This window comes from Ochlerotatus camptorhynchus, unplaced genomic scaffold (assembly GCF_037179485.1).
Source record: "Ochlerotatus camptorhynchus isolate MF236.1 unplaced genomic scaffold, CSIRO-AGI_Acam_v1.1 ptg000319l, whole genome shotgun sequence".
Taxonomy (NCBI): domain Eukaryota; kingdom Metazoa; phylum Arthropoda; class Insecta; order Diptera; family Culicidae; genus Ochlerotatus; species Ochlerotatus camptorhynchus.
Window position 1 is genome coordinate 1,797,672 of NW_027040807.1, and position 18,608 is coordinate 1,816,279.

Here is an 18,608-nt window from a genome sequence, read left to right on the forward strand (position 1 = left end):
TGTGGTGCATTGTTAGACAGTGAACTCTATTGTAAGGTATTCGCTGCACTGCGAATCACGTACAACGCGTACTTGTGGGGACCTCCCTTAGCTCAGTGGGTACAGCTACAAAGCAAGACCATGCTGGAGGTGGTTGGGTCGATTGGGTTGGAAAATTTCTCGACTTCCCTGGGCATAGAGTATGATTGTACTTGCCACACAATTATACCAATGCAAAAATGGTACAGGCATCGAAAGCTCTCAATTAATAACTGTGGAAGAGCATCTAGAACACTAAGTTAAGAGCACGCAATAAGCTAATATTCCATACGCAATAAGCTTGAAATGCGAGAAAGAAGAAGAAGCGTACTTCTGGGTTGATTCAGCCACCGTTCTATGTTGGTTCAAGACAACACCGTCAACCTGGTCCACTTTCGTCGGCAATCGCGTCTCAAAATTCAGCAAATGACAGAAAACTGTGAATGGAACCATGACGCTGGTTGTGAGAAGCTGACATCATTTCCAGCGGACTAGCAGCAGAAGATTTGCTCCAGTGTAACAGTAGTGCGAAGGTCCTCCATGGCTTCAAAACGACAAAGAATCGTGGAAAGTTCAAGTTAGTGAAGCCATAGATTCAGAAGCGGAAAGGGAAGCAAGGAAGACAACTCGCTACCGCATCTCCTTCGATAACTTTCGTCGAAGAATACGTCAGTTGGTTTTCCAACTATCAGCACATGCTACGAATTACTGCCTACTTACTATACACTTCAGAAATCTACGTCTAGCACAAAATGAACTAGTCGTCTCATCACCGCTGTCTAAAGCTCGATTCAAAGTAAATCTGGACGCACGGTTTAATACACCACCGCGCCCCTGGTGGTTGGAACAAAAAACGTTTTACAGGCATTTGTTGATGTTTTATTGACGAAGAAATTGGTGAAAAGTTTTTCTCGATTGATCGACGCATCCCAAAATTACGGATCATGGAACTTGAGAAAAGAAAATTAATTGTGCACAAACATCTAGAGAACCCTTCGTGGTCTGCCTCAAAAATAGCAAAAGTGTTAAAATTCCCAAAGTTAACGGTGAGTCTTGTAATCAAACTTTACAATGATACTCTGAGTGTGGATAGAGCACAGCGCATCTATCATAAAAGTGGCACTAGGGACAAAGAGCTGAGGAGAAAGGTGTTGAGGTACGTGAAAAGCAACACAGATGTCTCCATACGTGATTTGGCAAAGAAATACGATTCCAACTTTTCCACCGTGCGTAACATCCTTTCAAGAGAAGGATAGAAGTCTTTTTGTGCCAGTAAACATCCGAATCGCTCCCTGAAACAAAATTTAGTGGCCAAAAAGCGAGCACGATTACTACACGAACGAGTTTTGACGAATTTTGATGGCTGTATTTTAATGGATGACGAAACATATGTCAAAATGGATTATAAACAAATCCCCACACGAAAATGTTACCTGGTCGTGGGGATGTCCCTTCCAGATATAAATTTGTTTTTGCTGATAAGTTTTCTCGGAAACTTATGATTTGGCAAGGAATCTGCAGTTGTGGCCTTAAAACCAAGGTTTTCATCACATCTCACACAATGACGTCGAAGGTTTACATTAAAGAGTGTCTCAAAAAGCGGATTTTACCCTTCATTCGGCAACACAAGACCAACGTTATGTTTTGGCCGGATCTAGCCAGCTGCCACTACTCTAAGGAGGTACTAGAATGGTATGCTGCAAACAATGTTAATTTCGTCGCCAAAGAGATTAATCCTCCGAATTGCCCTGAGTTCAGACCGATCGAATAACATTGGGCAATTGTCAAGTGAAAACTTAGAGGATGCGGTAAAGAAGTGAGAAATGCACAACAAATGCGTTTAAAGTGGAATAAGTTCACTGGTACAAGTGTCACCAGCGACTGTGCAGATCATGATGGCATCGATCAAAAGTAAAGTGCGACAGTTCGTTCGAAACGGTGAAATGTAATAACTTGTTATATATAGTTTGAAAGCTGAATAAATACCCTTTTGTTTGACGGTTTGATCAACCGTGTATGTTGTTTAATTCTTGAGTTATGATCACTTGAATGCGTCCAAATTTACTTTAAATCGAGCTTTACTTCGGAGATTCGTAGCGCCGAAGTAGCTTTTGTGCGACTCGTGCAGAAGGACACCTTTCTGGTGGAATTGAAAGTTTTGAAAGTAAATCAAACAAATCAATCATCTCATTCTCGGCTCCGTTGGTTTCATGCGATGATCGATTCCAACGACATTTTATGAATTGGCGGACGAATAGATCGCTCTTCCCAACCTCTCGATTCGCGACATCAAATTCTGCTCCCAGGATCACATCCGTTTACAACGCTTCTTGTTCTATGTTTGTACGAACGTCTTATTCACGCAGCAATGTAGCTTCTTACCACCACCACCCGGCTACGATTCTGGATCCTAGGAAGCAGAAATACTACACGTTGTTCACAACTGCGTTATGTGTGTACATATGAGCAGCCTTAAGCCCTCGCAGCGTCAGGGGCATGAAGTAGTTCGCCTCCTCGTGGTGTGCCCTGGAAACGTTAATTATCGAACCCAAGGGAGAGATATTGCGGCTAAACGAACTACCGCAGAGTAAGGACGCTGGAACCCCATCCAGCTCGTCCAAGGAGGTTGATAAGCCCTGCACAAACCTTCGTTGTGCAAAAGGCAGGAGTGACACCGGGTTCTTAGAGTGCTTAGCACACGCAGCTGGTAAGCTGTCACATCTGTCCTGTTTGGCCCTGGACAGTTGGCTGGCTATCACGTCTGCTCTAGAACTCAGGCGAACAACTAACAGCGAACAACAAGAGGAAGGCCCTGCAAAGCTGCTCACTGTGCAGTAGCGAGTGTCACGTCTGACACAATACTAGGGATGCGCCATAGTGCAACCGGCCCCTCCCATGACGTAATGCTTTCGGGCGGTTCCGGGGAGGGCAAGGGCCTAGAGTACAGGGTAAGGTTTAGTGGGTCGGGAGTGCTACTTCTCCCATCCCCACACCCTGAGTTATCTTCTCAGGTGTCTGGGAGCAGATTCCCCCAAGTAAAAAAAAAAAAAAGTTCTCGCAGCGTGTCACTGCTTCACGGCCATTCTCCGTTGTTGGTATCGACTTTTGAAGGCCCATCTATCTCAAACCTCGTCACCGTACTTGGAAAAAATCCGTTCCCGAAAACGGGAACGGACCGTGAACTAAAAATCACGGCCAGCTATCCAGAACAAAATTTTCTCAAATATACACCGTGAACTATGGTTCACGGCTGTGGTTCACGAATATGAGAACTCTTTTTTCCCGTGTAGGGACGGTGTTCGTGTGCTTCAACACAAAAGCTGATCACTCATAACTTGTTGGTGACCTGAGCATGGCAAAATTTCTCCAAGCTTTCCGTCGCTTCGTGTCTCGTCGGGGTCTGTGCGCAGACGTTCACACTTACAACGGCAAGAACTTCGTCGGTGCCGCTAACGAGCTTCGAAGACATTCGGCACTCCATCGCCAGTGAATGTTCGAATTCAAGAATCCGTTGGCATTTCAATCCTCCTCGTGGATCCGATTTCGATCAAGTCAGCGCAGAAACACTTTGTCCGTGTGGTGACCGGAAACTAGCCCTTGACGATATGGAAACGCTTATGGTACAAATCGAAGGCTGTCTCAACTCACGCCCGTTGATCTGCAGGCTCTAACGCCGGGTTATTTCATTGTGGGATCCTCGCTACAGTCTGTCCCAGACATCGACTTTGAGGCTATTTCGGTGAATCGCCTTCACCACTGATAGCAAACATCCATATCAAAAGAGCCACCCACGCGGTCTAGCTTGAGGTTTTCTTTTTGGATCAACCTGGCAACGTCGGTTTCAGCAAGCTGATCAACCGTACACGTGAGTAGGCGAACAGAAATTAAATTCAAGACCCTAATACCGAAGGGTCATGGCGTCGCTTACGATCAACGTCATCGAGTTACGTCATAACCAACCGGATCTAGTACCAGAGGCTACCGAAACTAAGCTGTCGAATTCAAATCAATACAAGGCGGAGGGTCCATATCTTTTACTTCAGTAGGAAAGGCCAATCCAAGGGAATCGAACCCACCGCCTCCGGCCTGGTAATGCCATGTGACTATGGGCAATAAAAACGCGCAATTTATAAATAAGCTGACGTGAAATGTTAACATGCTTCCCACTGGATCTTTCCCACTATGAACATTATCTCTGCACACATTATTATCACCAAAGGGACGATAATGAATTCTTCCGGAAAAGGCAAAAAGGGAGTTCTATTATATCTGCACTCTTTCATGTTGGGAAGAAAAGTGTGAAGGAATCAATAAAACCCATATCACCAAGACACCAACCAACTAACATCGTCACGTCCAATGCCATCATCGTCGTCGTTGTCAGTTGGCCGATCGGTGTCTCTTCCATGATTGTCGCTTAATTGCTCCCGTTGATTTACACCGATTGCTGTACGTCCGAATGAAATGGCGAACGCATATATTTTCATTAACACACGTTTTCACAACTAATTATGATCGTTGAAGCAAATTCCGCTTCTGTAAAAAAAAGCGCATTAAAATATTCACGTCAATAAATCCACTGACAGTGAAAAAACCAACGGCACCACCCAAATCAACTCCATTACATTAACATAAAAGCCAAGTTTATCGCTCGGAAGGAAACTAAACGACTGGGAGCAGGTCGATGGTATGTGATGTGTGGAGGAGTAAGCGATGGCCATAAAGTATTTTATTAGCTTGTAGAACAAACCATGTGAATTGTCCCCCTGGAACATGTAAAGAACTTCAACGATAAACACCACCATGCCACAGGACCAAAGGGGAAGATGGGAAAAGCCGTTGGCTCATCGTCGTGTGTGGTCTCTACTTTCCCTGCGGTAGCTTCTGGGTTTTCCGACTTTATATGTTGGTAGGCAATTTGTAGTACCTAATGGCATTGTACATAGATACACGCACTCAGACAGAAAAGGAGTTACGTGTGGTATCGCCATCCCCCGCATGGTTGATAGATACAGCTCGAGCATAATTGACCTTTGAAGATAAGGCTCGAGGTAAACGAGATAACTGCGAAAAAGTCGAAGGTCTAGTTCGAGTTTAGGGCCAGTCCCGGTAAGCCGGGATGAAGTGCGGATTCTTTGCACGATTCGTGAGTCGTGGCAATTTGCCAAAATGTAACATTTGCTCTGTTAGGGGCCTTTCTTAGATCAGTCGGTATAAGGACGCAGTTCAACTATAGATCAAACATTTTCCGGGTATTACATAAATTATTACCTGACAAAATACATCGGGCCATCGTAACTATAATCCCACTCTCCCTCTGGATTATTTAAGATTTTTCAAAGTTTTTCGACTATCAAACATATTAAATGCTGGATTTCATAGTGAGGTTTGACAAACGGTGCCAGCACCATGTTTGACGCGTTCCTAATGATGACGCATTCTATTTTTGTTCGCATCTAGATTTTGACAAGATATTTTTAAAAACTTTGGTACACCATCCTCCCTAGAGTGAGTAATGGAACTAATATTTGCACTATCATTTCAAAAATAAAGATTTAAAATAGTCGAACATTATTGAGTGCGTCAATTAGGATCCGTATCGAATAGGGTGCCTCCACGGTACCTTGTTGTTATACTATATATAGAACTCATTCTAAAATCTTCTTGAAATTCCTGTGGAATTCTTTAATTAGTTCTTCAAAGTGATTGTATCCGAAAAATCTGGTCCAGTCCTAGGATCTTGAAATTATTTTAAGGTCCTTAATCTTATTTTTTCCAAAAAGAGGACGAAGTATATTTTTTTCCGGTTAGTCATCGAAATTCCCGATTTTTTCCCGGTTCACCATGGTACAAAAGCTTCCTAAGATGACTCACAAAAATGGCATCGAAATTGATTAATGATATTTAAAAATAGGTTTCTGTTAAAAGTTGAGCACGCGCGCTGTTGTAATCTAAATTGGGACCCCGTAGTAGCCGTTTTAGCGTTTACGCTACATTCAATTATACACCTTTTAATTATACTTCAGCAATTTGTTCAAAATCAATGCATGCAGTTGAATTACATTTAATTATATCTGAAAACAGGCAAAATGTCTCATGTTTTGTTAAATTGTCTCTTAAAACAAATAGCCGACTAAGGGAAACATTCAATTTACTAATTTGGAATATTTTCGATGAATCCTATGCAGATGAGTTGTAAAAGATGTCTTCCGATGGAATTTACAGGTTAAGTTCAGATTTTTCACACTAGGTGGTACTAGTATGCAAGTGAATTTCCTGTACATGCTATGTCTGGAGATCCTGGCCAGCTGGGAAGTTATTGTCAAGATCAAGACCCTCTGCAGGGTGGCGACTGAACGAAGAAAACAAAATTCCCTGAGTTTCCAGAAAATTAAAAAAAAACACCCGTTTTTGGCAACAAAACCCCATCAGCTATAACTTTCTTCAGATATATAGGGTAACTGATGATGGTTGGACCTATTTAGGCCGGTTTCACAAGACGTCAATATTCATGTCGTATTTTTTTTTTATGAATTCAACATATAATTATAAAAAATGCGTGATTAGGGGAAAGATCTACCTTTCTTGTTTCTAATAATAACATAAAAAGTTAAATATTATGAACAAATGATTTTATAAAACGTTTTTATTTAGCAAAGAATTATGATGTTGGTTGGACCTGTACTGATCTTGGTTGGACCTAAAAAATGATGATGGTTGGACCTATTTTTGCAAATGCTAGTTTAGCCCATATTTCTTCAAAAACTTTGTTTAGAGCTTATTGGTATCATGAAAAAACCCTTTTTATACAGTTTTTATGAATTTGCTATTTAAAAAAATCAAGAAATTTGAGTTTAACTTCGTTTTTAAAAAAAGTTCACTTTCCACTTATTAGCTATTCATCAGGGCTCATTTTCTCGGGAATCATTGACCCAATTTGGAAATTTTTTAACGTCAAACTATAGGTATTGTGGTCCCATTGTAAGCTATTGAATATTTTTGGAATCGATCAACTGGTTCCAGAGATATGGCCGGAACAAGTTCCAGGGTATATGGAACATGGACCTAATTTTGACATGGAAGGAATAAAACCTATCATGCGACACTTTAAATTACTTCCAAATTCGATAACAAGATCAATAACAAAATTGAGTGCCTTGGACCAAATTGGCCACTTCCGGGCCTGTTCTGGGTGCCCCGTGGAATTTAGGGGCTTAAAATGACAGAATATCAGAACTTAATTCCGGTTTTATAGTTTTTTTTTCTACTAGGAGTTTTTTTTTCGGAAATAAGTTTCAGTTAGCAATTTTTAGTTTGTTAACATTTTATTTCAAGTTAATTCACACACAGAAGGTGTATGTGGAGTGCTTAATGTAAATTCATATTAACAGATTCTTTCGGCGCTTCCGTGGTAGTTCGGAAATCGGTGGTTACCCTTTCAACCAACCTGACGATGGAATTCCTCCATTAAATTTACGCCCAACTAGTGACGCAAGGTCTTTAGCAGCTTCCAAGATCTTTTTGGCCGTCTTGGGACTGCCAGATGCAGCGCACATACAAACCCAATGCGCTAGCTTGTTCTCCAAATCAACACTCAACACTATTTCCCTTCCATATTTCTTGCCGTGGCTTCCCTTAATTTTTGCGTCGTTTTCGGAATATTGTACCTTTTCTGTGCCTGATACGCGGTAAATGATTTATTTCTTACTAAAAGAAAAGCCTCTTGAAGATTTTCGACCGTATAACTCTTTTCTTTTGCCATTTTTTCAATCGAAGAAACTGATCACTCGGAAAAAAAACGAAATCGAATTTCAAATCAGCTGCGCCTGAAGGATGTAGACAAACCGAAGCGCACCTAGCGGCCGTCTTAGGAAACACATAGGTCCAACCATCATCATGCGTAGGTCCAACCATGATCATATTTATCTATTCGAATTTCGTCAAGTATTCAAACATTTTAGAGAAACCAATGGATAAATGGCGTACTAACGTGTTGTTTACACCTTAAAGCAGGATTTCACTGCATGAAAATAAAAATAAATGTGAAAAATATTCCCTTTTTGTATGTTTGAAAGTAAGGCATGATGACGAGCTAATGCGTGAAAAGTTAACTGTTTTGAAAACACATTGAAACTCAATTGTTTTGAAGTTTTTAATAAAACACCCAGGCAAATTGAAGAAAAAGAGTTTTTTTATGATAGTAAAGTGATCTTTGAAAATAAAAACTTAGCGAAGATTGACTAAACTAGCGATTGAAAAAATAGGTCCAACCATCATCAGTTTTTGGATAGGTCCAACCAGAATCAATTACCCTATAAGTGCTTTCTGGACATATTTTCATGAAATACTACACGGACATCTAACCCATGAAGAGTGGTCCAGTACAATTTCAAAAATAAAGCTTTCGATACATTTAATAGAATGCAAAAAAGAGAGAAATCTCGTGTTGCCAAAAAAGGAAGGATCCGCATTCTACCCTAGGGGCATAAATTCATCCAGATCTCCTCCACCTTCATGGTGACCAGCAAATCTCAATTAGCAATTTTCCCGTTTGTCGCCCGGAATTTTGGGAATTATCCCGGTTTAGGTATTTTAATTAATCATAAAACTGAATGCGATTGAGCCGAAGTTAAATCAGTAATTTTCAATACAGCAGCACCTATGGTGGATCTTGAATTTGGTTCTGCTACAGATTCGATGTCTTTACAATTTGTGTACGAAAATGTTGCTCATAACTTTACATGCTTTTATTTGCTTGTCCCAAGCATTTTCTTTAGACTAATTTCCTTTCATAGAGTTCTTTTCAGAATCCTTGCAAAATAAATTTGAAATTCTCCCTGGAAGCCCCTTGAAAGTTTCTTCATAACAATCCAGAAATTATCTGTACACTCCAACATATTCTTAAAATTCGTCCTTTCTTCGAATTTTAAACTCTTTCTAAGAATTCACTGGAGCTTCATTTTTTTTAATTTACTTGAAATTCTTAGATTCTCGACCAACAATTGAAAAGGGCTTATTAGATTTTGTGAGCAAAACTTGTAATCCCCCTTCCCTGTCAACACCATCTAGTAGGGGAAATTCTCCCGCCGAGAATTGTCTTCACATTTTGCTCGGAATTACCTAGGAATTCTCCTCTAAATTCGTCTAGAAATTACATGGAATACTTATTAACATTCTCTAGAAATTCCATTCAAAATGCACTTCAAATTATACTTGGACTTTCCTTATAGATCTTCGCATAATTATTTTGGAACTGTACCCTCAAAATTCACTTCCTATTGCAATTTACCAGCTAAAGAGTGTCCACGATGAAATTGCCACACTATGAAATTGCTCTAACTTTTTAACCGTAGGGTAGAATTTAATGAAAATTTGGGTGGATTTAGTTCATAGTGCATTATTTACATCCTGCAAGTTTTAAAGTCCTGTGATCAAAACTCGCGGAAATGGAGTCGAAAGAACAGCTCGTGCGTGATAAAATCTTGCGCATTCATCACGAGAACAAGGATCTCTCGCATCGTTCCATCGCTAAAACGTTGGGAATCGCGAATTCCACGGTGTCGCGAGTGATTAAGCGGTTCGAGGAACGGTTGACCACCGATCGGAAGCCCAGAAGTGAAGGAAAAAGTATTCCGTACAACACCAAAAATCACAACCGCGTAGTTGGGGTCTTCAACCGAAATCCGAACGCCTCCGTTAGGGATGTGGCTAAGAAGCTGCACCTAAGCCGAAGTTTTGTCCAGAAGGCCAAAACTAAGGCTGGGCTTCGAACTTTCAAGGTACAAAAGGCCCCTAATCGCGACGAGAAGCAGAACAAGTCCGCCAAAACCCGTGCCAGGAAGTTGTACCACAACATTCTGACGAAAGTTGAATGCTGCATCATGGACGACGAAACATATGTGAAGGCCAACTTCAAACAGATCCCCGGCAACCTGTTTTTCACGGCCAAGGATAAGTTCAGCGTTCCGGAGCATGTCCGCACTCAGAAGATGTCCAAATTTGCGAAGAAATTCCTGGTTTGGCAAGCCATCTGCACGTGCGGGAAGCGGAGTGCACCTTTCGTGACCCAGGACACGATGAACGGACAGAGTGCCTCCAGAAGCGGTTGCTTCCTCTCCTGAAGGCCCACAACGTCCCAACAATCTTCTGGCCGGATTTGGCCTCATGCCACTACTCCAAGGACGTGCTGAAGTGGTATGCGGACAATAAGGTCAATTTCGTGCCGAAAACGTCAACCCTCCCAACACTCCGGAGCTCCGCCCCATCGAGAAGTACTGGGCGATTATGAAGCAGCACCTTCTTAAACGACCTAAGGTAGTGAAGACAGTCGAGGAACTGAAGAAACTATGGGTTTACATGCAAAAAACGGTTGATTCACAGGTTGTGCAGAATCTTATGGCCGGCGTTCAGGCCAAGGTGCGGGCATTTGCGTATGGACTGTAAATAAAATACGAGTAAAATGGTAAAATGAAGTTCAATAGTTATTTCTCAATCCCTGAAAATTTGATGGCAATCGGATGAAAACTCGAATTTTGGGAATCAATTTTGTGTGTGGCAATTTCATCGTGGACACCCTTTATATTACTACGTGTTAGAAGGACCTACTAACAATATTCCACCCTACCCGTGACATTTATGAGAGGTCGTAGAGTTCTCTGCATCGCTCTTAAGTGAATGTTGGACTGGTGTTTTTTTGTATTTAACGTAAGTGTGCCTGCGAATTGCATTGAGTTTCGGAGATTGTGAGTAAACTGAAGGATGCCTCGCTGGATACGCCCAAGACTGGACGGGCGGTAGCTGGTGGCCGTGAACGGTTCCTGGGGAAAGCACTAGATGCGACCCTCCTCCCAGATGACCAAGGCAATGCAGGAAGTATTACAACAAAGGTAATTGCTATTCGATATTTTTGCAAACAGTGACAGATAGCGGACATGAAGAACCAGTGGAGGGCCGGGCAACCCGAGCAAAGTTAGAGATCAAATTGAAATCAGAATTTGCTGTTATGATGTAACTTATTTTGAATACTCCATTTGATCTCATTTTGGTTGACTTAACGGTTAACACAGCAAAAATGAGAGCAAAATTTTACACTGTTGAATCAAACGGAAAACTAATTCTGCTTTCAATGAAATCAATTTGATTACTGATTTTGCATTCATAATGTTTGACTGAATACGGGTCTGTCTATAATGGTTAGCATCCATGTTTCTCACGCTGAAAGATTTGAGCTCAAATGTCACCTCGGGCTAGTCACGAATGACCTAAAATGTGTTAAACAAAACAAATAAACAATAATCGTTAGTTCAACGACAGATGAACTTAAATCAAATTTTAAACAAAAATTTAACAGCGGAACTTCAAGTTAAGTTGCTTTGATTTAAAAAATCTTGACTGCATAATGAAAGCACACTATGATATCAGACTTCTGTCGCGACAATTGAAATCAAAATGAGTTTTCATTATGATAGGAACTGCAAACTTTAATATCGATTTGCTTTCATTTTGTTAACCGACTTTGCTCGGGAAAGGTGTTATATCCTAGCCAAATGGTAAGTTAAAAATTCGCTGTTGTCGTTGTCGTAGGCGACGTCGTAGTCGCTGTCGTAATCGCCGTCGTAGTCGCCGTAGGCAGTAGCGTTAGTATATTTAAAATTAACCATCAATCTCTAAAAATATGAATTATCGCGTATTTCTGTTGTTCATTACATGCCAAGTGAAATTCGAGAACGTAATTTCATTTGAATAGCTTGTTTAACCAGATCTTAAACAATCGTCACGTCGGTAATAGCTTGTTATGATTGCCTGAACCATGCGTAAAGAGAAAATCGAAATATTGAACGTCGCGTGAAAGTGGATCTTAATGAAGGCCTAAGTACTCTTTGGTAGCCTTTATTTTTAGTATTTCAAAGATCGTCGGTTGCAGTGGCTTGCCTACTGAGCAGAAAACACGGTCCCAAGTCCTTTCATATTAAAAATGTATGGTAAGATCGCTTGTTTATCGTGTATTTTGTAAAACTTTTCGTTGTCGTCGGTGCCGGGTTTGAATAGTTATAAAAACTTGAGTAACGCTATAATGTGATATGAGGGACTCGGTGGCCTTAGAGCAACCGGTTTTGCTTACTGAGCAGAACATCATGAGTCTAATCTCAAGCCCATCCACATTCAAGATTCGTCAATCGTTTTATTTGTTAACATGACTACATGGTAATAACAGCAACTCGATGATTAAAAAGGAGCTCGTCTGCCTAGTGGCAAATGTTTTTGCTTCTTGAGCAGAAGACCGTGGGTTCAATCCCAAGCTCCTTCGCGTTATATGATTGTTAGGACATCAATTCAGCTTATCGTTTACCAAAACGAACCCTGCTGCAAACCCGACCCTATTACCCAGTATCCCAGTGATTCCTCGCAGAAGTCCAGAGGTGTTCTCGGCTTCCATCAAAGCGAGTGTCACGTCAACACATTCCTACCCCTTCCTTTCTTGACCTGTGTTCAGGCGCGGCCGGCGCTGGTATTGCCTAGTTTGAGATCACCAGTTTTTACACATTTAGGATGATTGCTAGTCCCATTGGTCTATTGGTTCTCTGTGTAATTACAGCTGGTCTGGCAATAACAAAATAGCAACCGTGGGCGGTCAACCATGCTCATGCTCTCTCTTAAGTAAATGGTGGACTAACATTCCTTCCCCATCCCCACCAGTTGCAAGAACGTGGCCAGGACTGATCTTAACTGTTGGAAGAAGACACAACAACGGGTAGTGATTAATCCCAAATCACTTGCTTGCAGTAACGGATAAAGGTGAACCTTCTTCTTAACATCAGTTTAGAACTCGTACCACCTACGATTGTGTGCATCTTGAATTATGCTATGCTTATGCTATGCTATGTACCCTCAAAATTCACTTCCCTTGGTATTTTTTCACGAATCCTGGAATCCTCTTCACTCTTGAGAGTTCTAGTAAAAACTCTCTTAGAGGTTTTCGTAAAGCTCCCTTGAACATATTTTCTGATATACCTTGGTGTTATCTCCAAAATTCATTTTAAAATCTGCACAAATTTGTTTCGCAAAAAAAATCTTAAATTCTCTTAATAGTTCTTCAAAGTGACTGTAGTTATCCTGAAAATATAGTTCAGTGCAGGGGTCATGAAATGTTATTGTTTTCGAAGAAAGAAAGAAGTATATTTTTGCAAATTTGTCATCAAATTCACGGGATATTCCCGGCGACTTCAAATTCGCGGCTTTTTCCGGTTTTCCCGGTTCACTCTGCATTTCACATATGAAACACTTGTTTTCAATCCCATTATATTTGTTTTGCTTTGAGCACATTTTGAGACCCAGCTTCGCAAAAAAATTAATCCGGATAAAAGCTAATTCGCGGGCGGATTCCTCAGGTGGGAAATCGTAAAAACAGCGCTTTCACGTCCAAAATTCTGTAAGATAACTCCATCTGAATTGCAATAGCAGCAACAATACAATATTAACACATTACTGAAAAGCTATTTTTTAAATTATCATTATTCAATCACAAAAAAAGTGCTGCTGCAAGCAATCAGAAAAAAATCCTCCAAGGCAAGACCATTCACTTATTGTTGAGAACACAATAACGAACAAGAACTAGAAGATTTCAGAAAAAAATCATCATCATCTCGTGGATTTGCATAAGGCAAGTTAAATTATCAACTCAGTTGACTTGAACGTGAATTGAACGTGTAAACCATGCCATTCACCTGACTTGATCATGAGTTGAATTGAAAAAAAGGTGGACCAGACTCAACTTTTCAAGCCAATTGAATTCAACTTAGTTGATCAATGACTTGCCTTGTCTAAGCCCAGCTTAGCTCTTAATCATTCTTGCATCTATTCAAAGGCGCTCCAATGCGCTCAAAAGACAGATTTTTATTGGACACAGCTAGATCTAATCTACTCGAAGGTTAAATTTTGTCAGACGTAATTAGGTACAACATCTATTAAAAGACGTACATTCTCATAAGCAGCTTAAATTTTGCAACAACTAACAACGTCTTTACGGAAATAAATTTTTATCTCGGTTTAGTTCAACACCCAGTGGGAGCTGAATTTATAATAGGCTCAAAATCATAGAAATACCCTTTTATTAGAGTAACTTTTGATCAAGCATTGAACAACCACAAGTTCGCAACTCCATTTAATATTTGAAATGAAAAACTATCCTCAAACTACAACAAGTAATTAAGTTGTATTAAACTAGTGAAGGCAGCCATACTTATTAATAAGTTTCTGCTATAAAGAAATATTTCCCTGACTTTGAATGAAGTTCCCTGAGATTCCCTGATTTTCAAGGTCCAAAATTTGAATTCCCCGATATTCCCTGATTTTCCAGATTTTTTCAGGTAGTCGACAGTCGATCCTGGCCATCTAGGAAGTTTTTGTCTTCGGCATAGCTGATCAGGCAACCAAACTCTTTCTGATGGTCAACAAAGAAGTTCATAATTCCCTCATTTGCTAGTTTGCAAGCAAATTTCCTGTATATACTAGGTATCCTAAGATTCTGGCCATCTAGAAAGCTATTGACGAATTTCACGCCAAATCGACAAATGGTTCGCAGAAGCCTCTCAGATTTCAGTAAAACTTTGTGTATGTAAAAAGAATCTTGACCACCATTTGAAAAGGGCCGAGCTTTTATTCAAATATTATCTACAAAAATTATAACTCAAAATTGATAAGTCCTACAAAAATGTTGTCAAGGGATGATTTGTAGGAAATTGTATGAGCTTGTATTTCAGATTTAAAAAAAAAATGAGCTTCGACCAGCGGCACTGATTGTTTTCGGCAAATGTAATTTCACTGCATTTCCCCATCGAAAAACTTCGCGTAATGTATTCACACGATTCCTTAGTCTTGCAGTTTCAATCTGATTTCAATTTTACGACTGCGCACTCCCAAATATGTGGACTACAAAATGCGCTTGATTTCGAGTTGCCGATAATAGAACAGCTGGTTAACACGCAGTTCAAATGGAAAATAGTCAAACTCACCTGAGAAGTTTGGAACGTATTCAAACTGTTTTGGATAATTCTGACGATTGGAATGAATAGAGAAGCGCAGATAAATGATAACAAAAAACACGTGATATGTGTGCGTAACGCTGAAGAAATACTAAAAGAAGCGCGGACGCTTCTTAGATTGACGAGAATACGTAAATTTCCCCCGTAAATTCCCCTTTTTTTTCACTGTCGTTATATAGGGGAAATGCAGGCAATGTCGGCCTAAGTGTCCCTTATTTGGACCTATACATAAGTTCAGCAGTCGACTAAATTTTCAATAACAACCAAAAATATCCATTAGTAACGACCCAATAACGCGTTAATCTAGATAAAATTGATAAATAGCAGATTTTTAGCGATGGGCCCAGTGTTAGATCCATAGGCCAACATTAGAGACATTTCCCCTATATATTTTTAATATATTTTGTTTTATGCCAAATCATACAATTTTCTACAAATCATCCTTTGTAGATCTTATCAATTTTGAGTTATAATTTTTTGAAGAAAATGTTGGAAAAATAATTTCGTTCCTTTTCAAATGGTGGACTTAAATAAAATAAGCATGAAAAGTTTCTTAAGTAGAAGATATCTTTAAACCACTTCTTCTTCTTCACATTTTCAAGCTTATTGCTTAGAGCATATTAGCTTATTGCGTGCTTTCAACTTAGTGTTCTAAATGCATTTCCACAGTTATTAATTGAGAGCTTTCGATGCCAATACCAATGCATGAATTTGAATATTGTATGGCTAGTACAATGATACTCTATGCCCAGAGAAGTCGAGAAAATTTCCAACCCGAAAGATTCCCTCGACCGGACCGGGAATCGAACCCGCCGCCTCCGGCTTGGTAATACCGTGCCTTTACTGACTAGGTTATGAGGCCCCATTATCTTTAAACCATCAAAGTTTAAATTGAAATCTGAGAGAGTGCTGCCAACCCCATAGTCGAGATGGCGTGAAATTTGTCACTGTCATCGGCAAAGTTATTAAGATAACCAACAGCAAAGATGGCGAACACATAAGTTCAGAATTATCTTACCATACGACACGAGAAGAGTGTGTGAAATCTTCAGCTATGTGTTATAGTCCCTAGCCATCTAGGAGGTTGTTCGGATGGACAACTCCTTCCGTATAATCGGAAGATTAGCCCTTAATTATTTCACAATGTGAATCTACACACTAAGTTTTATTTTTGCAAGCTCGGCAATTTTTGTTGGGGAGTGCTCGGCATTACATTTTACTGAGTTTGTTGAGATTCAGTAAAACATTTTCCGAAACTCAGCAACCAAACGTCACTTTTGCTGAGATCTTGACAGACTGGCGGCTGTGCAAATCTCGGCGAAAATTGCCGAGATTCGGCAAACAAAATGAAGTGTGAAGTATACATTTGACCTGTAGCTCATACTAAAAGTTGTTGACCATCTAAGATGTTGAAAGCCGAAATGACGTTTAAAACTTCAAACTTTTGACTTTTGACTTTAATCCGCAAAAAAACATGAAATCACCAAAACGGGCATATCAAACATTGCGGGAATCTGAATGTATGGATAAAAGATAGTAGAGGGGTTAAGAAGGAAAGGGGTGTAAGTGACTTTGATCGATTCTCTTAATCGACTTTCTCTTTTGATAGCCACAGCTTTATAGACAGATTTTGCGCTATTTCTGACACATAGTTTGATAAAGGAGGTTCTCACCTAGAATCCAGAATGGCACACGAATCAAGGAATGTGTTTGCAGCTGAATTATTAACGAAAGAGAAAGTCGATGAATAAAATGGATCAAAGTAACTTACACCCCTTTCCTTCTAACCCCTTAATTGTGTACATTTAAAAAAAAAAAATAAAAAGCAGTTGGTTAAATGAAAATTTATTTAAAAAAAAATATTCACAGTTTATTAAAATCTTTTTAAGCATATCTTAACGAAAGGTTGATGATAGTCAATTTTCCAGGTACACTTTTCAAATTTCTAGCGTTTAGCATCATAAAGGCCTTAACGATTATCTCTTTGAATTGCTACAGATAAGTGAACCACTTTTACGAATGTTTATCATTACAGTGATGTTTCAGGTTGTATTGGCTAGCAAAAGTAACATCAAGAGCACCGAGCAATGTTAAGCCACCCGAGTTATTAATAAAAAAGAGAATCGATCATCGTAGTTAGGCCCTTATTATTCTAAACGCTAGATTTATTCCCGCTTTTTCCTGGTGAAAAGAAAATCTAGACTTTTTCCATTTTCCACGTTTTCCTGGTAGAGTTGCCACCCTACTGAAAATAAAAATGATACTGGCTTAGAAAGCTCTCAATTCACAAGTGTAACTGGGGGAGACGTGAATTTACAGATGGGACGTTAAAACCTGGGTGATGCGAAGTGCCTTTTTGTTCAAAATAAGCGAAAAAAATAATATGAAAGAATTAAGAAAAACGATTTCGACGTTTTAGAAAAAATAGGTTTAAATTTTTGCTACATTACGTCATAAATAGAATTGAATGACTGCAATACTTGTATCCGTTTCATCATACTGGTATAGTTGTCCGTCTTCGCATCACCCAGCTTGAAACCATGCCATGATGGGACTGTCCATATACCAGGTGAATAGTTTTTAAAAGGTTTGAGACGACCCCCTAGACCTGCGTCGATAATACCCATACATATATTTAAAAAAAACACGGACATATGCCAACACCTCCGGTATTTGGACAGCACCTGATATACTCTGTTGACATGAACATTTTAATGCAAAGTAAAGATATTTTGATTAACATAATTTGTTTACTGTGATCTGTACTTTAAGTGAGTCATTTTACAAGCCGAATCTCATTTAACGAATAGAAAGGTTTTGATTGTTCTATACAGCTAATACTTGAAAACAAAACACACGTTGCACGGCACCATGTGGAATAAATTCAGCTGGCTAATCATGATTCAAGCAATGTGTCATCATTGCGAGTATGTATACGTTACAGCGCTAGAGTATTTTACTCAGTTAGTCAACAATCGTCGTTTAAATCATCCATCCCCAGTTTACTACAAGTGATATCAAGTGAATCCACGTAGCGCTAAAACGAGGCTATACCGGAATACGTGAAGTGGTCAGCCAAGACCCCTGCATCAAATCCCCGAAAAGTATCAAAAGAACATTTTACTTCGAGTAAATACACCTAACTTTTCGTTATCAATTGGTCCAATTGGATTGATTTTTTAGCAAATACATAGGTCAGTTAACAATTTGTAGAGATTTCAAATAAGTCCAACTATCTACTCACCCACTGAAGCCCTTTCGTTTGTTGACTGGTGATGTATGTTGATTTGGCAGAATGCAGTCATTTTCCTGGGGTACTTCTGAAAAGATAAACAAAATAAATAGCTCGTTAGATAAGTTGGCACAATTCAATCGTACATTTATAGGCACCACTATGCCGAACTAATAAACAACGAAAAATTCTCCCGGCCTTTGGCAATTCCTATGGACGGAATAGCAGTGCTGCTGGCGACCTTCAATCGTTTTGCTTGATTTATCGTGACCATAAAACTACCAACCGATGGTCATTTGATGGCATTTTCATTGACC

General features: G+C 39.7%; 1 protein-coding gene across 3 annotated transcripts in view; it reads right to left on the reverse strand.

Moving 5' to 3' along the window:
- The window catches only part of trio, a 262,794-nt gene that overhangs the window by 55,522 nt on the left and 188,664 nt on the right, over window positions 1–18,608 (reverse strand). For all 3 annotated transcript variants that reach the window (XM_065229671.1, XM_065229670.1, XM_065229669.1), the window contains exon 9: window positions 18,304–18,379. In XM_065229671.1, coding sequence (XP_065085743.1) covers window positions 18,304–18,379 — 76 coding nt within the window. The remainder of the gene's footprint in view (window positions 1–18,303; window positions 18,380–18,608) is intronic.